Source organism: Neopsephotus bourkii, unplaced genomic scaffold (assembly GCF_033783945.1).
Source record: "Neopsephotus bourkii isolate Nb327-2 ecotype Australia unplaced genomic scaffold, CSIRO-AGI_Nbou_v1 NB_1250, whole genome shotgun sequence".
In the NCBI taxonomy this organism is placed as follows: Eukaryota; Metazoa; Chordata; class Aves; order Psittaciformes; family Psittacidae; genus Neopsephotus; species Neopsephotus bourkii.
In genome coordinates, this window is record NW_026901735.1 from 2,311,941 (window position 1) to 2,332,442 (window position 20,502).

At 48.9% G+C, this 20,502-nt stretch overlaps 2 protein-coding genes across 12 annotated transcripts in view; both read right to left on the reverse strand.

Annotated features, from left to right (window-relative positions):
- Window positions 1-2,776: 2,776 nt before the first annotated feature.
- Window positions 2,777-13,012, reverse strand: LAMP5 (lysosomal associated membrane protein family member 5). The gene is made up of 6 exons (XM_061364784.1): window positions 12,663-13,012; window positions 12,236-12,408; window positions 11,907-12,038; window positions 11,717-11,822; window positions 10,177-10,365; window positions 2,777-3,923 (listed from the first exon to the last, which is right to left on the reverse strand). Exons 1-6 carry the CDS (start codon window positions 12,700-12,702, stop codon window positions 3,745-3,747), a joined length of 819 nt encoding a protein of 272 aa, XP_061220768.1. The 5' UTR covers window positions 12,703-13,012; the 3' UTR covers window positions 2,777-3,744.
- A 3,462-nt stretch (window positions 13,013-16,474) lies between these two features.
- PLCB4 (phospholipase C beta 4) overlaps window positions 16,475-20,502 on the reverse strand; it is a 199,046-nt gene continuing 195,018 nt past the window's right edge. For 9 of the 11 annotated variants that reach the window (XM_061364793.1, XM_061364785.1, XM_061364786.1 and 6 more), the window contains one exon: window positions 16,475-18,266. In XM_061364793.1, the coding sequence (XP_061220777.1) occupies window positions 18,178-18,266 (89 nt within the window). In that variant the 3' untranslated portion in view covers window positions 16,475-18,177. The remainder of the gene's footprint in view (window positions 18,267-20,502) is intronic. The other 2 variants (XM_061364795.1, XM_061364794.1) reach the window with 1 other exon arrangement.

Sequence of the window (20,502 nt, forward strand, 5' to 3'; positions counted from 1 at the left end):
CAAAAGTAGGGTTGGAAAGCTTAAATTGATGGAAAACTCACCTCAAATCCAGTAGATAATGGTTAGTAAGGCATGGGATGTATTAGAAGATTCAAAGGGCTTGCTTTCAACATCTTGAACAACTTCTTTAGACAAGATACATCAGTCTGGGGCTCAATGCAAGGTGACACTGAGCTGAAATCACTGTTCCTGTTTCCTTTCTTCCCCCCAGAAAGAGGAAAAGCCTTTCAGTCCAACAAGAAATTACTTCCTATCTTCATTCAGAGACCCAATGCATTTACTACTGTCCACACCGCTCTGCTCCCAACAGCTCACACACATTTGGTCCCTGAAGGTGATGCCGAGAGCGACCTCAGGGGTGTGAACAGCACCCAAAGGTCTGAAGGTGAATGGGTGTGCAGCTACAAGAGCTGTTGGGGGCTGTCCTCTTGTCAGAGGGCCAGTGCTGCCTCTTCAGTGCACTGAGCAGTGCTCGAGCAACGGGGCCAGCCAAGGACAGCTTCCTATGAGCAGTGAGGACTGGGTTTTCCTTTATGGCCGCCCTGACAGGGTCACTGCAGGTTGAACTGAAATCAACCTGCAAAGTGAACCATAAATCAGCGTTTTTCCATCTCAAATATGTGTAGATGATTGAGAGCATCTCCCCGCTACGCCAGGCACCTCTTGCTCTCTGTCTGCAAACAGGGAAGCCACAACATGACCTACAAGGGGCTAAAACCCTAAAGCTAAAAGCTTTACTTGAACAATGGACTCCCAACTGCTCCAAAACCCAGCCTGGAGATAACATTCAGCCAGCAGCTCCATCCACCTGCTAAGACCAACATTAAGGCAGCTAAGCCAAGCCTCAGGTTCTGCTGCCTCCAAACAGCTTCCATTGGAAGCTACAGTTCATTCACGAGCAGCCCCTCAAAGCTCTGCATGGGTGCAGAGCAATGGGTTTCCCACCTCCCGCTCTGGTTTTGAGAAGCATCAGTGAACCCCTCACTGGTGATGGGTGATCTTCCCTGCATCCAAACCCACCCTGCAACGCAAGCATGATTGCTGTGGGGTATCAGAAGCTGCAGTGCAAATGGGATTGGCACTGAACACTGTGAGGAGCCATCGCACAAGGGAAAGCAGGAGGCCAAAAGGAAGGTTGTATAGTTTGGAAGAGCTGGTGTTTCCCCTGCCTCTGCACTGGCCCCAGTGCAAGGCTGAATGCACGCTGGGGTCATGGAAAGCAGCACAGAGAAGTTTACTGCTGGTACCATCACCCCTTCATGGGGTTAAAAACTGGGGACAGCAAAAATCAGTGCTGCAACGTGCATCGCCTGAGCTCGGTAAAGCTGCTGCTAAAGGCAAGTGAAAGGGCAGAATCGCTTTTGCCACGTCACCCATTTGAAGGCTCAATATCCAAGTGGATACGTGGCTAACCCAAGTTCTGTGAGGGGAAAATGAAAGTGAATTAAGGGGGATAAGTGCTGGTGAATGTGGAGAGGGGAAGGGAAAAGAAGCCCTAATGGGCTCTCCTAGAGAATCAGATGGCATAGCGGAAAACCGGGAACATCTTCCTTGTTCCCAGATGCAAAGACCTTCTCTTCCCCTGTTTTTCCCAGACTGTGTCCCAGCTCTTTTATATCTCTTAATTAGAGATGAATTATACTCAACCGAACCAGCAGGAATTGCTCCTGCTGACACCCAGGACTTGCAGCTCATTGGGGTCAACCCAGCTGGGATATCTCTGATTCGGTGCCATTTCCATCCGTATCCCACCAGCGTGTCCTGCCCCACCACTGCGGACCTGCTCCACCACCCCAGCCCCAGGGGCTGCTCCTGCTTCCTTTTTGGTGTTGTTTTGGGGGTGATGTCAAACACAGGAGCAGATGTTCCAGGCTGATGGATGCTGGCTGGGAGAGCCTGCCTGGCTGGAGGGCAGGCAAGAGCAAGGCAGGACAAGAAGATAACTGTGACCCCTTCTCTATTAAGGATGAACCTTTAATCCTTTTACCCACCCTCCTGCCACCGATGGCTTCTTCTGGTTGTCTCTAAAAGAACCTTTTCTTCTTTCTGTTTTCTAAATACCAACCAGCTCACTGTGGGCAATGGCACTTGCTCAGCCCGACTGACTGGGGCTTTAAAAGGGCAAAGCCATAACCATCAGGAGCACAATAATTTTGCTTCTTGCATCCAAATGAGAAAACAAAAAGCTGAGCAGAGCACAGGAATGAGACCAGGAACGAGACAGGACTAAAGGGAGGCTCCTGTCGCATTCACCTTCATCAAAACCCCCATGAATTCTGGGAGAGGCTGCAGCATTAAAAAGCAGATAAATTCCCCTCTTTTCCCCATCTCTCAACATTGAAATTGCTGGTTTTCTTTGCTCGTTACCCTGTTTCAAGCTGGAGGAGGATGCTCTGTATGAGTCCCCGTCTGGATCCAATCAGCTCAAGAACAAGAAGGTATTTCCCACACCTTAAAATTAACACCAGGTGTGGACTGACTCTTGCTGCAGTAACACCGGAGCCAAGGGAAGTGAAAGGGTTCAGCAGGAACTGGATGAGCCCAGTGTGAGGCACACCATTGCCCCCAGGACACATGAGAAAGGAACATTGGAAATAACCAACAAATCACAGACTACTGAAGCACCGCACCTCTGCACCAAACCATCTGCACCAAAACCACTGCCAGAATCAACCCTACATTCCACATCCATTCAGATGATGGATTTTTGCACCGATTCCATTGGATACCATGGAGTCGGTAACAGGCATGACACCAGTTCAGATAAGAAGGCAAATCAAGCATCACGTATGTACATGTTTTAATTCATTTTAAAAATCATCTACATTTAAGGATAGATTCCAAGGGTTCCCTTTTATTCCTGTTCCCGTTACATTAGATTATACCTGAATAATCTGCATAGGAACTGTAACACCTCTGCTTTAATCCTGTTTGTTTCGCTGTTGAAACCCCGGTTGCAGGTAGCAATGGAACATCTCAACCACAATCACAGTACGTGCAGGATGCCCAGCCAGAAGCAGCTCCCGGTTGACTCGCAGCAGCATGGCACTTGATAACTTGTGTTTCAATACTCGATTGCTATTTTCAAGGGTAGCTCACATGTGGCTCAAGAAGCAAAACCAAACTTACTTTCTTTGCTCGGCGTGAAGCTCCTCAGCTGGAGTTACTGCACTCGATACCAGCCTGAGGTTCTGGCCTTTACTGTCTTCAAAGCACACCCATGTTGCCTTCATGCTCTCCTTAACATGAGTGCAAAGGCCAGGAGTGTGGTTTGAGGCCTTTCATTAGAGGACCTTAATGAAGTCTGTGCAATGGCTCTGTCCCCCAGCCCTGCCCCATGCACAGACATGAACAGAAGGCTGAACACTGCCAAGAGCAGCAGTGGGGAGGGAAAAGCCTCTTGAGAGGGGGGAAATAAATAAAGGAAAAGAAAGAAGCAATAGCTTTGCCCCCAGGGTTAGACTTGGACACGTGAAGCGGTTCTGTTTCCAGATGATCAGCCCAGCTGCTTAAGAAGGTATTCATACCACCTACTGACACAGACTCCTAGTACCAGATGCTCTGAGTTTCCTTACAGAGACTGCATGGACTATATTAAATCCCTTTGTTTCTCCAGGGAACACCCCCCATCAGGTGCTGTGAATACCATCTCTTGCCCCCCCCCCATAACCTTTCCTCACCCATAGAAAAAAGTGCTTTTGCTTTTTCTACCTGATAAATACTTGGGCTGCTCGGTCCCGTCCCCTATCCCATGTGTTTGTACTGAGATCTGTCCCGAGGGATTTGCACTTGGTTGGCTGTCAGCTTGTGGTGGATGTGGTAAATGCAGAGGGTGACCACGATCACCAAGCCCAGAATCAGGCCCAGAATCAGAGGCAGGGTTTCTTCTAACTGCTCCCTCTGGTCCACGGGGCACTTGTGTTCTGCAGAGAGAGGAAAGAGACAAAGAGGGAAATGAATGAGACATCTGCACATCTGGACTCCTGCTGCGGTAAGGAACCGACTTCTCTGGAGTCACGGCTCCACACCAGGGGTCCCTGTGCAGCAAAACCAGCCCCAGCAGCACGGAGAGACAGCAACTGCCATTGGAGTCCCAGGGAGAAGATCAATTGCTTTGGAGGAAAGTGAAATCACAGTCACAGCGTGGGGTTAGGAGGGAGAGCTAACATCCATCAAGCCAGCCAATGCGAGGGGAAAACACACGTCCTCACCAGGACAGCAATGGCCTTGTTGGGAACGGGACAGTGAGAGTACAGGTTTCCTGACTGTGGCTGGAGATTTGCTTTCATTATCAGGTTATGGAGTCTACAAGTGTTGTATCACAAGGTGCATCACCAAGTCTTTAATCCTGCCTCAGGCTTACTCTGCTCATGGTTAAAAGATTCTCCCCCTTTATCTGCAAGTTGACCAAGATCCAACAGCATCTTCCCACCTCTCTGTGAGCTCTCCACGGGGAGTTTACCAGCACTGGCAGAGCACATATGTGCGCGGTTAAACAGCATCCTGGCACCTCATGGTTGGCTGTGAGGTATGGCAAAGGATGTGCAGAAGCAACACGAGCCTTCCCTGTGTTTTCCTAATAAACAGTCTAATAAACCACTAGAGCACAGCAATAACCAGCTACAATGGGAAAACCCTTTCCTATTTAGCTTGCAGAGGCCACCAAGGTTACACTATGCTGGTAATCCTGGTTCAGCTCCCTTACCACAGGCCTGAATGACAGGACCATGATTTACTGCTTTCCCCAGGGACCAGTGCTGATCGGTGCCGATGGGCAGGCAGAGCCGATGCTGCCGAGATGGGGCTGCCAGGCCAAAAGGAAGAAAATGGAGAACTCTGGGGAAAAAGAAAGAGGTCAAAAAGGTTATGGGTTCAGGAGGGACAACGCTCTGGGCCTGGGTCAGCCCCTTCACACAACTGTGCTGGGGACAATAAAAGCAGTCATTACTTTCCAAAACAACAGTAGGGAAGGAAAGGCTGCATGTTACACCCTTAGATGAGACAGAAAGGGCACCGCTGATTCCTCCATCACTAAAGAACATCCAGATGGGATCCCCAGGCAGCCGATGATACAGAGATGGGTGATAGCCATGAGTGGCAAATGCTCTGCAAACCTAAAGGTACGCGGCAAAGAGCAAGAAAATCCCAGAGCCCCCCCTTAGCCCTGGCAGGGGGTGACAGCAGGGACCCATCTCCATTGGTGCCTACACCTCTGGGAGCATCGTCGCCTTCTCCCAAGCACCAGGCTCCCATCGATGCCATCGGGAAAGGCTTCCAGCTGTAAATGAAGTGAAACAAACACAGCCAAAGTGAAATGTAGCCTGACAAAAGATATGTCCTTTTCGGCTCCAGTTGCTCACTGTTTCACCAGAGGAGTGATTAATCACCAGGGCTGTTACAGGCGATTCAGCAATGCTGCAATGCAGGGGTTTTCTTTGTTTGTATTAAGGGGAAAGGGGAGAAAAAGAAATCCCGGTTATTATTTAGCTCCCAAAATTGGTTTTCCAGAGCTTTATCACATTCCTCCCAGCTCAGGATGCCGCGGCCTGGCCAGACTCACAGTGCCAAGGCAGAGGCACAGCAGCAAGTTGGCATTCCCAGACCTGACCGCGGGAAAAGCCACGCAAGGAGCAGTGCCACATGGCTGGGGTGCTCTGAACCCCCAACCCCACATGCCAGTGCAAAGCAGCACCCTTCCTATGGGAAGGATCCATGCCAGAGGAGCTCCTGTGCATTCACCACGTGGCTGCAGGCAGCCCAATGGACTGAGGTGTGCTGATGTGCCCATCAGCAGAGTTCCAGCCCAGCCGCTGCAGTCTTCTGTGGGCACTGATTTCTGCTTTCAAAGCAGTTCAGCTTAAACCCTACCAAAACTGACACAAGGCTGCTGTAACCCCGGCTGAGGGCATCCCCCTGTGCTCACACACGACAGGTTTACCCCGTGCCTCTCCTTGCACAAGAACGATGCTGCACTGCAGGAGAATGGGGTGAACACAGGGTCCTGAAGGTGGGGAAGCCCCAGTGCTGCACTGCAGAGGACTGACCCAACTCTAGAGCACCTGCTTGCAACACTGGAATCCCCAGTTACTGCCAAAGCAAAGTGGCTGCAGAGCATAACATGCACCAAAGGACACGGCCAAAGCTCTGGTGCCCACAGAAAGGCACGGCTGTATTGAAGTGCCTGAGTCACAACTCCGAAAGGTGTCAATTCCTGCAAGCAGCCAAGGCACACAGTTCTTTACCCTGGCACTTGATAAAGAGGATTCAAAGCAAAAGCCAACAGGAAGAAGAGAAAGCAAAAGCAAAGCTCGTGGCCTCCAGCCGCAGCACACCCACAGGCAGTGCTGCTTCCCCCAGCTGCACCCAGCAGCACCTCCCTGGGCAGAAAGCGCTTTGGAACCTCATAGAGCAGCCACCTCCTGCCTTACCAATGCCTTCTCCCCACCAGACACATCCATTTCCTCCCTTGGAGCAGAACCCCAAAGTCAGGGCTCTTCTGGCGAGCACAGAATGGGAATGGAGGCACAGGCAAGTGCTAAGCACAAACATCTGCAGCAGAAGGAAGGCTCTCCACATGCTGACTGCTAGGAGGATGGATTTTGTACTTTAGCATTAAAACACATCATTTTGCAGCAAATAAAAATACTTTCGCACTTATAATACCTGTTAAAATAGCATTTTTCACCCCAAAAGTTCAAAGCATTGCGTAGGCACTGAGGTCCACTACGTTGGGGGGGGAAGCAAAGGGAAATGCCAACGGGGAGTGGGAGGGCAGAAGGGTTTGCATAAAGCCCCAGCAGACACAGATTCAAGCCCATGAAGCACGGTGCGGGCAGATGGGCTGGTTGATGCACGACAAATGACACAGCACCGCACTGGGAATGGCTCTGTGTTTTAAATCAATGCCTTCTGCAGGAAAACAGCCCTTTCCATCCAATCTCCCTCAGGATTTTGCTTCAGGTCCCAGGGATCGCAGCATTTCCCAATCACTGGATTTACCCTCCATCCAGGAAAGCAAAACGGTCTCTGGCAATGCTAAACTATCTGAGAAGTTCAGGTGATGCCCGGAGTTTTGCTGCATCCCAAACCTGGTGGGGTCACCCCGCAGCCCCAGTCCCTGCCCTATCAAACAAAGACCTCGGGCAGATACAAAGGAGACATTTAGGTACGTTCCCCATTGTTCTTTTGTGCTGTGCTTCCTCCAGCACCCGCAGCACCCAGGCTCACGTACCAGCACGGTTTCTATGGCGAGTGCTCATCCAGTTCAGTACTAGGCTACAAAACCACCTCACAGGCCCATTTTCCTGTTTCAGCATCCCTCTGCAGAACAAATAACAGCTCAGCAAGGAAATCAGTGGTTTCCCGCAGTCAGGACCACGAGCCTGAGCCTGAGGAGCATCGCAAGGGGCTGTTGGAAGGGATGGGAATACAGAGCTCAGTTGTGTCTGGCATCACAGGGTGGATTTCTGAGGTTTTGAGAGATGTGTTTATAGGAGATTTAGCTGAAAAAAACCCTAACTAAATGAGAAATAGAGTGAGTGCTTTTGAAAAGGTGGCTGCCCGCTTTGCAGACAGGAGTTACTTGGTGCCAAAGACCCTTGGGAAAACGTGGCCCCTGTTTGGGATGGCTCAGAAGGACATGATCCCAGGATCCTGACACCCAGTTCTTGTCTTTGTATCCCTTTGTATTTTGTGTTATTTTGATAAGCTCATCGTTTCTGTGGGGTTCTTTTGCCAGTTCTCCTCGCATCCTCTTGATTCACCTCTTTTTTTTTTACTGATCTTTTAATATGAAAAGTGTGCATACATTTTCCCTATCAAAAAAATGCAATTTCCTAAGCTCTGAATGAAAAAAATCCCAACATTCTGCTGCTTCTGTATGGAAAAAGGTAAATATATATATACATATATAATCTATATGCATATACTTGTGAGGGTTGGAAGCAGTGCCTTCAGAAAGTGGATTAATCTAGCACACACGTTTAAGCATTCAGTAAAATCAAAGTAATCCAATCACTCCCTACAAGGTTTCCAATCTATTCCAGAAAGGACAGTGTCAGGACTAATGATAAACCCCTTCCCCCCCATTTCCTGGTGGCAAAAGGACCCTGTTCCTCTGCTTTGCAGCCATTCTTCCACTCAAGCAGGTCCCTTTCTCTATTCTAGACTATTTTAAAGTGTTGTGTGGCTTGTTCATAATTAATAGGAATTTTACCTAATGGGGAATTAATGAACCAGAAAGGAGACTGCTAATTACTGTAATTTAAGATTGGCAGCGTTTCCCAGACCCCACAAAGGATCATGTTTTGCCATGCCTGTGCCAAGGACACGCGGGTCTGCAGGACTGGTGGGGAGCAGCGGCAGAGCCCCCCTTGAGGCTTCATTGGTAAAGGGCCTCTCGTGCATCTCAACCCATCCTCTCGTGCATCTCAACCCATCCTCTCGTGCATCTCAACCCATCCTCTCGTGCATCTCAACCCATCCTCTCGTGCATCTCAACCCATCCTCTCGTGCATCTCAACCCATCCTCTCCAGGTGCTCTTTGCACTTCCAGGGCAATTCCACAAAAAGAACTGGGTAACGAGGAATAGCAAAAATACAGAGCCTGACAAAGAGAGAAACCGAGCTTTCCTCAGGAGGAGGAATTCCCCACACTCTGGAATTGCTAAACCCACCAGGATTTCTTTGTGTCCCGGAGGAAAAAAAACCCAACATGGACAAAAAAACCCCCAAACCTACAATAAAAGAAGGAAAATAAAGGAATTACTGCTTGATAAAAAGAGCATGGCATGAACAGCGGGTGAGCCCTCAGGCTTGACAAGTTTGGCACCACAGAGACACAGCAGCTAAAACCGAGTCCAGACTTGTGTGTTTTAAATATGCTTGTCTCATATTCCAACCAAACCCTGAGTGCAGGAGCCTGGATCCACAGGAGGAGGGAGAGGATGAGGATGTGCCAATGAACAAATACAAACACCTATTAAATTCTACCTTTTTCTCCCTGTAGCCTTTGCAAAACGTGGTAGTACTTCAATACGAAACAAACCCAAACCTATTTGTGCCCACGGATAAAACCTACTCTGTACTACACTGCCCTTGCAATGAGTAATTCAGCCACGCAGAGCTCTGGCAGAGCCAGGGTACATAATAGCATGTATTTACTACATCAGTTAGGGAGAGGAATGCGAGTCACGAGCGTAAGTGCTCAGCTCTGGAGTCAGTGCTGAGGTTTTGTTGTGCTCTAAAAAAGATTTCCCACATGTAAGATAATAAAGCCCCATGTTCTTAATGCTAAGCTGGAAAATAACACCATCATTTTCCAGCCTGTTATTCAAAGATGTGGCTATGACACATTTTATATGCATCTTGATTCAATAAAGGAGTTAACTGATTTGCTAAGATGGCACTATGAAAAGGGGACTAGTCTCAAAGCCCTAATTCAGGTGAGCAGGTTTGCACTCCCTCATTCAACCTGATGGAAGAGGAGCACCATGGGTTCTTTGGGATAAAGGAAAGCAGAATCCGCAGGAATTCTGCCCCATGGCAGTGTCACTGCTGACTTCAGTACTACCCTTTGACACAAACAGCACTTGTTAACTCACATTTTCTCTTATCCACAATTAACATTAAAGAACCCCAAGAAAAGGAGCAACATCTCATGCCTTTGGCGCTGCACCAAAGTCCCCTTCAGGCTCCCTTCACCCTTGCAATGGGCATTAAATCAAACTGGAGACAGCAACATGCACCCCAAGTTATTTCCTGCCACCACAGACCCAAGCTTTCCTTCACATGCAGTGGCCCTACAAGCCCCCCCCACCCCGAGCTGTACAAAAGCTGCTACTTGCTGCAGAGGAGCCACCAAAGCCTTGCAGGGCTCCCCAGGGATCAGGTAGTCCCGGGGCTTGCTGGTAACATAGCTAGATGAGTCCTTACAGAAGCCAATGTACATGCAACAGCCCGTGTTCTGACCAAATAGCAGCCTGTAAAGGCTTTTAGGGGACTACAAAAGCAGAGAATGGGTTGGAGAGACTGCAGGGAGCACTGGCAAACCCACTGGAAGGAGGAGAAGATGCTCTGATAAAGGGGGGACCCAAATTCCTTCAGTCCATTGAGACACCTCCAAAGGCCATGGCAGCATCCGAGGGATGCAGGACATGCCTTCGCCCTGCACCTTACCTTCACTGAAGACAAAGTCCGCGGTGATATCGAAGGGCTGGAGGCGCACTTCGGACAGCAGGAGCTGCACAGACTTCTGGTGGTCACTGGAGGTGAGGGAGATGGTCTGCTGTGCCTGGCACTCGTAGGACTTCCCAGCCGGGGTGACCAGGGCAGAGAGCCGGTGTGAGCTGGCCGTGTGCTTCCCGGCTGGCCAAGGGGCAGAAAGAGCAGTGGTCAGGTCCTGTCTCTGGGGAACCAGTGTCACTTCATTAACACAGCCAGCGACTCAAACACAAGGGCACGCAGAGGGGTGCAATGCGGCGGCCGCACGCTCCACTGCTCCTAAAGCAGCGTTTTCTGCTCCTGAAGCAGTGCTTTCTGCACAACACCCCCTATAACCAAGGCAGTGGGGTTGCCTGCCTGCAAGCAGGAATGGATGGCTGTGGTGTGCAGTCCTGCTGCTGCTAGATGTGCTCCTTTCACGGGACTTGAAGTCCCTAAAGTCAAAGGAATGGTTTCTATTGATGCATATGCGGGTTTCAGGCTTGGAGTGCGCTTGGGAAACAGCAATTCCTGCGGCTGTACTTGGGCTCTGAAAGGAGGTGGGAAGGAGCAGTGCAATTTGGGGACCTCACTGCAAAGCAAAACAGGTCATCATGCCTTCCCTGAAATACAGCATCACCGTTTCACCCAAGTATAGATTGTGAGACAGTATTTTCCTTATCGCATCAAGTCTGTCTCATAAACGAGGGCCGAATGTGGCTTGGTAAGGGAATGAGGGATGCTTTCCACCTCCCACTTTTCCACAGCCCTTTGTTCCCCCCCAGCAGCACAGAAAGACCATCAGCGTTTTGCTTGTGCAGAGGCTGATGAGGCATGGCCACCACCGTGTTTTGGGGACACAAACATCAGAAACACCAGTGGCAAAAATAACTGCGCATCCAGAGTGTCTAACGGCACAAACTCAGCGCACCATACACTGGAGTTGGGAAACCTTGATGAAGAATGACTGGAAAATGTCGATTTTCAATACAAGGCAACTCATTTCTGAGCAGAAATGAAATAAAACCTAAATGAAAGCCAAAAGAAAGGGAACCCGTGGAGGAAAAGAGGAGGCTGTTGCGTATGGAGGCGTGTAGGTGTATGGATATCGATGTCGATCTCCTCGCTACCTTGGGAAACCGCAGCTTTCCCACCTATTCAACCATCATCAGGAGATAAGTAACCTTAAAAAACACCTCCTGCAGGAAAGACGATGAGTTTTCCCTGGATACCCCTGCCCCACTGCCCATCCCCATGGCCCTGCGTCCCGCTGGGAGTGCCTGGGGCAGCAAACAGGGAGAGACTGGGCTCTGCCTCCCACGGCAACAGCGGGCATTAAAAACAAGAAGCAAGAATAAAGAGGGATGACAGAAATTAACACGCGGTTTAAAACCGGCGCCGGGTCCCGGCTTTGTCAGGCGGGTTTGGAGCTTCTTTTCCCCCTCTTTAACTGCATTTAAGCATCTCTTGCCAGGCCCCGGATCTGCTCTCAACCCCGTCCCCCCGAGGCGCTTACGGCTGACGGCGTCCTTGAAGTAGGTGCGCTCGTTGGTGTCGTAGGTGAACTGGATCCGGCTGAGCCTCCAGAAAGCCTCCGGCCCCCGGGACGTGTTGTGCCCCTCCTGCCGAGACAGAGCCGGTCAGGACCGCGGCGACACCGCCCTGCACCCCCAGCCCCCGGCGTGCGGAATGGGGGAGCCCCGTACCTTCAGGAAGTAGAGTTTGAGGGTGTACGCTTGCTCCAGCCAGGAGATCTCCAGCTCCGACTCGTTCGTGCCGCACTTGCCCTTCATCTCGGCGCCCCGCGACAGCGGGATATCGGCTTGTTCCGTGATCAGCTGGAGACGGGGAGCGGGGCTCAGGGGGGCGGCCCCGGTACCCTCCTCCCCCAGCCCCAGTGAACCTCCTCAGAGGGAGTAAAGGACTTTCCCAAACTACCGCCGGATCCCCCTCCCGCTCCCGCCGTGACAACGTGCGGCGGCTGCAGCGCTGCGACCCCGAGCCCCGGCCCCCCATCGGCTCCGACCCCACTCACGTCCACGTAGTTGCTGGCCCACACATCGTAGGGAACAATGAACTTGGCGGCGAATTCCGCCATGAGACACGTCGTCCGGTTCTCCCGCACCACGAAAATGTCCTTTTCGGGGTTAGGGGAGAGCCCGGAGAGATTCTCAACTTCTTGCTCGGCAGCCAGGCGAGCCGCGGCGTCTGCGGGCAGAGACAGAGGAGCTCAGGAGCGGGCCGTTTGCCCCGAGCCACTGCTGGACCCTTTAATACCCTCCCTGAGCCTGCTGGAGTCGCGACACGGAGTCCCTGTCGCGATAGAGCGGGCAGCGGAGATGGGGCACCCGGTGGCGGTAAAGGAGTACCGGTGCTATAGCAGCGCCGGGTTTTGTCTCAGCGCCAGCGGCTGCCTCATCGCGACAGGGCTCCGTGTCGCGATTCACCGCTGCGATACTCACGCAAGAGGAAGAGCAGCCCCGGGAGGCGCCCCCCTGCCATCCTCCCTGCTCGGCCCCGGTGTTCCTGCGGCTGGTGCTGCTCCGCCGAAAGGGTCCGCTCCGGAGGAAAAAAAAAGGGGAGAAAACAGAAATATTAGAGGAGGAAAAAGAGGAATAATAACAACAAAATAACCTGCACCAGCTCCTTCCTCAGGAGCTGCGAAAGCACTGAAGCACTGTGCTGCGGAGCGGCGGGGAGGAGGGACGGGGAAGAGTGTGGGTGTGCGGAGAGGAGGAGGAAGAAGAGGAGGAGGAGGAGGGAGATGCCGGCGGAGCTGATGAAGGCGCCCACGCCGGGGGACGGGGCGTACGCCGCGGCAGGGCGGGGAGGAGGGATTCCCTCCTCCTCCTCCTCCTCCTGATGCTGCTGCTGCTGCTTCGGGGGCCCCGCCGAGGGGCTCTCAGGAATCCCCACGGGGATCCCAGCGGAGGGACCCGGGGGACCCCGGTCCAACCTCGCCGCCCCGAAGTGCCCCTGGAGCGGGGCTGAACGGCGCCGAGCGCCCGCTGCTCCCCCCGGGCAGGGCAGGGCAGGGATGGGTCGGGGCTGCACTGCGGGGGGAGCCCTACACCGGCCCGGGGCAGATGGCATCGCCTGTCCCCGGGTCCTGCCACCCCCTATTTCAGTGCTGTCCCGAGGGATAGCTGCTATCCCGGGGACACAAGCGGCCGGGTTAACCGGGACAGGCGGGATGGAGGAGGGGTGATCCAGTGCAGCGCCGGCTGCTCTCGGAGCGTCAGTAATTACGGTGAAGGCGAGCAGCTGCTTCGTGTGTTAATTTAGAAGGAAACATGCAGCTATTTTTGTGTGGCAAGGTCAGAAGCGATCTCCGCACCCTCCTGCCAACGGCCCTCAGCACACCTGAGCTCTATCGCGTATGGTGACATAGAATGAAACGTAACCTTAACATAGAAGATAACCATCACGTAGCAAGGGGAGCGGCCCCGACAGCACCGAGGAGATACATTAGGACAATACAGGCCGTGCCTATGCGGAGCTTTCTGGGGTGCGAGCTGTGCATGGTCTGCCCCTGCGGGCTCGGGGCATGCGGCTCTCAGGCAGCACGGGGATACCAGCAGCGGGCACCCCTTCCCTGCTGGCTATGGGGAGGAGAGGGCAGGGGGAAGCTGCTGCCTGCCCCAATAAAAGGGCAATCCCCTTTATTCCCATAAAACCGAGGGGATGAAATAACCCCACAACTTATCAGCGAAGGGGTCACCGGGAGGAGCATCGTGCTCACAGTCCCTAGCGCTCCATTGCCCCGGGAGGATGGAGGCACCACCGACAGGATACGGAATCCCCTGCCTTGCCCCAGGGTTTCACCTTTCCCTTTCACTGGGCGATGCAAGGTTCTCCGCCTCAGATCGGGAGCTTTGACGGCCCTTCAATGAGCGGCCACCCTCGCCCCGGTAGGAAGAGCATATCCCAGTATTTACAGCGACACTGCTCCCGGGAGCAGTGGGATCAGGAGCCCTACTCCAAGGATGTATCTGTTTTTAATCAAAGAAACAGCACCTATTCGCTGTGTGGAGTTTCACGGATTCACTGGCGATTCACACTTCCAGTTCAGGAAAAGGAGTCTGGAGGAAATGGTCCAGGGTTTTGTGAAGCAAGGGATTCCCAGGTGAGTTATGACTGCGGGGAACTGCCCTCCTTTGCCAGAACACACCTGCAGAAAGGGGGGTCTTGCTGGGAAAGAGCTCTTTAGAAATAAAACCAGATACTATGGAAATACATTGATTTTTGCAACTATTGTGTAGAAATTACTTTCTGCTTGCTGTAAATATTGTATTCTGGTCATTTCCACTCTCTCCTGTTCATGACAAAGTGATTCCTGCCCCAAAATAGAGCCAGACCCGTGTCAATAGTAATACCACCTTCTACATGAGGCTCTTTGCACCAGATAATTTCAGTGGTGATTTCAGTGTCTGGCTTCCTCAGATATTTCAGAGTCTTTACCTGGTCTCTATTTCCTCTCCTAGTCCCCTATTTAATTTCCACATTTTTTGAGGTTTCTAAGGTATTTTCTAAGCCTCCAAATAAATACTTGACCCTGAGCAGCTGCCCCTGCATCCAGCCTGTGCAGAGGGAGCAGCTGGGAACGAGCATCTGATACCCCGTCAGCCACACAGCACAACAAAAAGCCTTCAGCTTCAGTGACCATCCCTACTTTCAGCCTGCAGAGCTGTGGTTTATCCTGCTCTCCAGGGCAAAAAAGGGAAAAGCCTAAGATATCCTAACACCAAGAAAGCCTCAAAACATGGACGGATCAGAAAGGTCTCACCTGAAGGACCCAGTGCGGCCTTATCGGTGATCTGGACCAAGTTATGGTCACAGATTGGATCTCTCGCAACCAGCCGTGCAACCTGTCCTCAGCCCAAGGTGTGGAGACTGCCTATGTACCTCTGAATGCTGCACCCCCCTGGCAGCAGCAACTCTTACGAGCCTCTTTGCAGGGAGCATGCAGTTTTCCAGCCGAGCAGCTCTGGGATGCATTTGCCACTGGCAGCTGGTTTTGCAGGCAGCCTGTGGGCAACAACACATGGAGTCTGCAAGGAAATCTGCCCCCGAGGGGTATTTGTGTCTCTGCCAATGTGGTTTGATTGGAGTGGGGTGGGGGTTAAACAGATCCCCATTCTGAAACAGTGAAGCTAATGACCAACCCCCGAATTACTGGGAGTGAAAGAGCACGCTGCCTGTGAGACCAGGGTATCACAACTCTCCCCATCACAGCTGCACTGAATATAGCTGAAGAGATTGAGAGAGGGAGAATCTGCTGCTTCCCTGGATGAAATTTCACTGAAGTGGAATCCATCACCCTGGCAGGGAATGACATTTTAAACTGCTTTAACTCAGCATCAATGTTCAAATTGATTAGCCTATTTCATCTCAATGGAAATTCTCACCTCATTACATTAGCGGCCAAACCTCAAATAATTTTTGCATCAAATACTACTTAAACAGTATTTCAAAATACTTAGCTGACAAAATTCATCACAGTTTCAAATTACTGTCTGCATTTTATGCTAAATTGTCAATGGATGGAGCATGTAACAGCTCTGGGAGCTGAGCCTGGAAGCTGAGGCTTCCTAGCTCCGTGGTTTCGCAGAAGCACATTTTCTTTCTGACTTGATAAATGTCTTGCTCCTGGCTGAGCAGCGAGCACAGACTCAAAAGGAAGCTGAGGACAGTATTTTCTAGCCTTCCAAACCAGTGTATTCCCTGATGTGTAGGATATTTGCCAGGGAGTTAAGACAGGCAGGGTTGATTTTCCTCAGGGAGGATGTGAGCTGCACCCAAAGCCCTCCATTTCCAGTCATTTCTTTCACAGGTAGGGCAGTGGTTAACAGGCTGTGAGACTTAAGAAAACCAGTAATGTTCAAAGCTTCACTATCCAGTTCCCTCCTTATCTGGTGTCACTTGCTTCTCCCGGAATAGGCACCACGAGTTTGTTTCAATCCTGCCTTAAACACCTAAAGACTTGACTGACCTGTCTCAGTTGCATTCTCAAAGTAGTGCTGCTACACTGTACTCAGCCTGCTGCATCTCAAGGTAGTGCTGCTATGTTGTACTCCTGTAGTTCTGTGGTGCTGTGAGGACCGATGCTAGGCGATTCTTCTGTCACTTAAAAGAAAGGAGACTCCTTTGACTAAATGAGCTGCGATAGAAATGTATTTACACGATGCACTTTTTTACAGAAGTACAACCTACTAAACATTTCCCAGTAATAATAACCCCTGCCCTCCAATTCACCGCAGGCAAAACTGAAGGGTTTGAATTTTCATGTTTTTTTATTAGAGAAGTTGAAAGTTTCATCTCCGGACTGACAATAACATAATTCTCTCTCTTCATTTATTTTGTTTATAGGAATATGTAGAATTTGTTTGTACAAGCATATACAACAAAGTAATTGGTGCTTAGTACATTGAAATCAGGAATCTGATTTGTTCTAAACTACCAGTTTTCCATGCAGTCATCTTTGAATCGGCAGCATGGACAAATTCCAAGCAGAATGCTTACATGCACTGTTTTGCAATATTAACTACAGCAAGCTCTGGAAACATGCAAATTAACACATTAGCAAATTGTTTTTATAGCTAATGGACATAAAAAGGTTATTCCTGATATGAAATTCTGAAAATCTGCATAAATACTTCTGTGTAAAATTAAATTAGTTATGTACTTTTCTTTTACTACAAGTATCAAGAATGCCCACGTAATTAATATACACACATATATATAGAGACCTTGGTATGCTAAAAGTCTTTGTAATTAATCAAACAATATTCTGTGCCATACATTTATTCAGTATTTACCAGCTAGTAGAATGACTGTGGTCGCAGAGTAGGCATTACAGTCTTAGTAGCATTGGTATCACATGCAAACATACTCTTAGCATCTCTGTTTACTAGTTTTATCACGTGGCAACATGTATGTGATTTTCTACAATGTCGTGATTCTGAAGTGTATAAATACTTTGTACATTTTCACAGTTACAAACTTTTTGCCAAAAGCCATTTAAACAGTCTTTAAGTTACAATGAGCTGTAGTATCTGGGATCTGCAGCAACAGGATCAAAAAGCAGTTTCTGTACAAGCAATGTAGGATGTAAACTTTTCTTAAAGTGCCTAATAACACAATTCCTTAGAGCACTGATCAGTTTTGGCACTAACGCACTGTATTTCCCTCATGCTAACCACTGTAGGATATCATTTTCTTTCAGACATGATAAGAGTTGATATGGCACTTGTGAATGGCATCATTGGACGGCAGAAATACCCTGTCAAGTTCCTGTTACAGCTGATGAACTTGGCTGATGACTTTGTACACACTGTACTTTTGAATATACGCAGTTCACTTTCAACTGCCTGCTGCTTGAAAAATACTTGGAAATAGAGTTGAAAATTGCTCAGACTCAACTCCTTACTATATGATTATTACGTGTGACTTAGCAGAAGATCCAGTTCAGTGGGCTCCAAGACATCAGGTGCTGAGCATCTGAGTTGTTGTTGCTTGTCAGGATATGGCAGCGCGGGGTTTCTACAGAACATATCACACATAGTAACACAAATGGTAAATGACTTGATTACAGTTTTGTTGCCATTTGAGAGGGTGGTAAAAATCTCTGTTGTGTTTCAAGGCTCTGATTGTGTAATTGTGACGCAGGCAGGCTGCCTGTTGAGATACAGGAAGGAATACAGGACTGGGTTTAAAAAAAGCTGTCTTCATCTTCTGATTAGTGTTTTTCTGAACAGAGGATATTCTCATGGAAATCCAACAACGGAAAGTCAGTGCCCAGTGTTAAAAAAGAAATAATGCAAACCTTAAGACACGGTGGTCCGCAGCTATTTATATGTTAAAAACAAAAAACAAACCAGCCCCCCACCCAAAAAACAAGAGTAAAAATGGAAAAAGCCCACTTTTGAGCCTCAGCAATTCTGAATTTTGCTCTCATTTTAAGGATGTTCTCCAACTTCAATTTGCTTGTTGAGGCTTTAGACCACTGTTGCCGGCCTGCGATCCATCTCTGCTTCCAGCTTCACCATCTGCTGCATCTCCTTTGCCTGCAATCCAAAATAACCGCATGAAGCGTTGCATTAGACCTTTTGTTCCAAATGAAGCACATGGTTTATATGATAGTGTCTGAGTGAAATACAGGCAAAACACACTGAAGATAAATGTAGCAACATTATGTTTACCCCTCCAGCGTCATTCTGTTTTCAAAATCAGATGTAATTCCTATGTCTACAAGGAATTGTCTACAAAGTCTTGGGGAGTATTTTTGCTCCTATTCCAAGACTCATGGGTTGATTTTCTGAAGGAGTGTATAATAAAATGCAAAAGCTCCAATTCTGTGAAGAAAACCAGGCAGATGCTGATTCAGCTGTTCTTTGGGAACGTCTTTGGGAACGTATATGCTTCACTGCTGCTGTGTGAGTACTGCAATGTGTTACGTTGTGAAAAGCTTGGAGAGTTCCTCTATGATCAGGACTGGTTTCCTTCATAAAGACAATAATGATAAAAGTCCACCAGTGTAAGATCTGCCCTTAGTAATGCTTATTTTTAATAATAAATTGTAAAAAATAATCTCCATCTGGCCTGGAGATCCATATGATTATAGACACAGTGTTTTCACCTCAGGACTGCAATACACTCTATGGGATTACACACACCGAATCCACCTGAAACTATATCCAAATGCTTTGTGCAAAATACAGCAATGAATGCATGCCAGATCTCGGTACAAGCTCTGCATGCCTCGGGCTTTGCAAGCAGAGCTTAAGCACTGTATATAAATAGCAACTGGCCTGGGAATCCCCTGCTTGGAGACAGCTTTTCTAATTCCCTTCCTCTCCTCTCTCTCATAGATGCACACAGACACTTACTCCTCCTGTGACTCAGTTACAGATTAGAAGGTGCACTTTGGTTTGAAAGTCTGTAGTTTAAAGGAACTGGGAGTCAGCATCACTTCATTTTCTCCGATGGCTCTCAATCTGAGAAGTGATTTAAATCCATAAGCCAAAGGACTCTGAATAATTCAATCCAGAGGGCAAGCAAACCCATCTATCTTTACAATCAAGCTCTTGAGGATCAGGACAGGTTTAGGAAGAGGCAAACCAAGGTAGTACTTCCTTTGGTATAACTGCTCTGCACCTGTCATGTAGGGGAGGTTAGTGGACTTGATTTACAGAAACTATGTTCCCCCAAAAGTTGTAAATGTTGCTTAGACAGGGAACTTTGCTCTACAAGCTCCTACTTAAGGAGTCACTATTCTTGATGTGCAAACATATCTGCACATGTGAAAATGGGCAGATGTCATTCTAAGGTAATAAGATGCCCAGCTATTCATTTTGCAAGGTAAATGTGGGTTTGTACAGACGTGACACACGTGCCTTCTTGAAGAATCTAGCCCTGTACTTCCATAATCATCATCTTGGGGAAAAAAGTAATTATGATAATAGCAAAGCAACCGTCATAAATATGATTAAAAATTAATCAACACTCTCCATTTAAATGAGTTGAACGCTTGAAAGTAATGAAGAAATAATTTTAACATGAAAATATGGAAACATAATAAATAAATCAATATGTACAACCTCTTCTGAAATGTTGGCTGGATTTTGCCTGTGTGTGAAATTAAAATCCCAGCTAAAACAAAACCCTGTGGTTGTTCCTTAGTGACTCACACATCTCATGTTTTAGGCTTGGGACTTAACTACCAGCACAGAGTGTCCTGTAAATATTCTGCATGCCAATGTATGGTGTACAGAATCAGTTTAGAGAACCTGGCTTCAAAGAACACATTAGCATAGGACCAGGATGACTGTTTTTGCTACTCTGAGGCTGGTTCAGGCAGTGCATTGTGAACACACAAGCACCCACTTTAAGATAAGCCTTTTGGAAGGCAGTGTTGAAGCTACAGTGAATTCATGGAGTCAGGGGCCGCTAAATGGACTCTGCTTTCAAGATGCTTGCACTCTACTGAGATTTAAGACAGGCTAAGAACAATATACAGTAACAAAATACAAAACAATGTATTTTTTCCTAGCCTAATGAATGCTTTTCTTCTTCATTATATATCTGTAAATAAAAGTTAAAAAGGGTGCTGTCAGACTCAGTTGTCAATTCAAGAAAGTAATTCAGATCAGGCAATACTGTTCAGCTGGATGGTCAATCTTAACGCCAACCATCTCCCTTGGTAAGACAGGGGTTAACAGAGATTTTTTGTGAGTAACGGTTATTTAGGAAGCCACAGCAGCACAGCCAGCTGGTAAGTATAACTGCCATACCTTACAATGA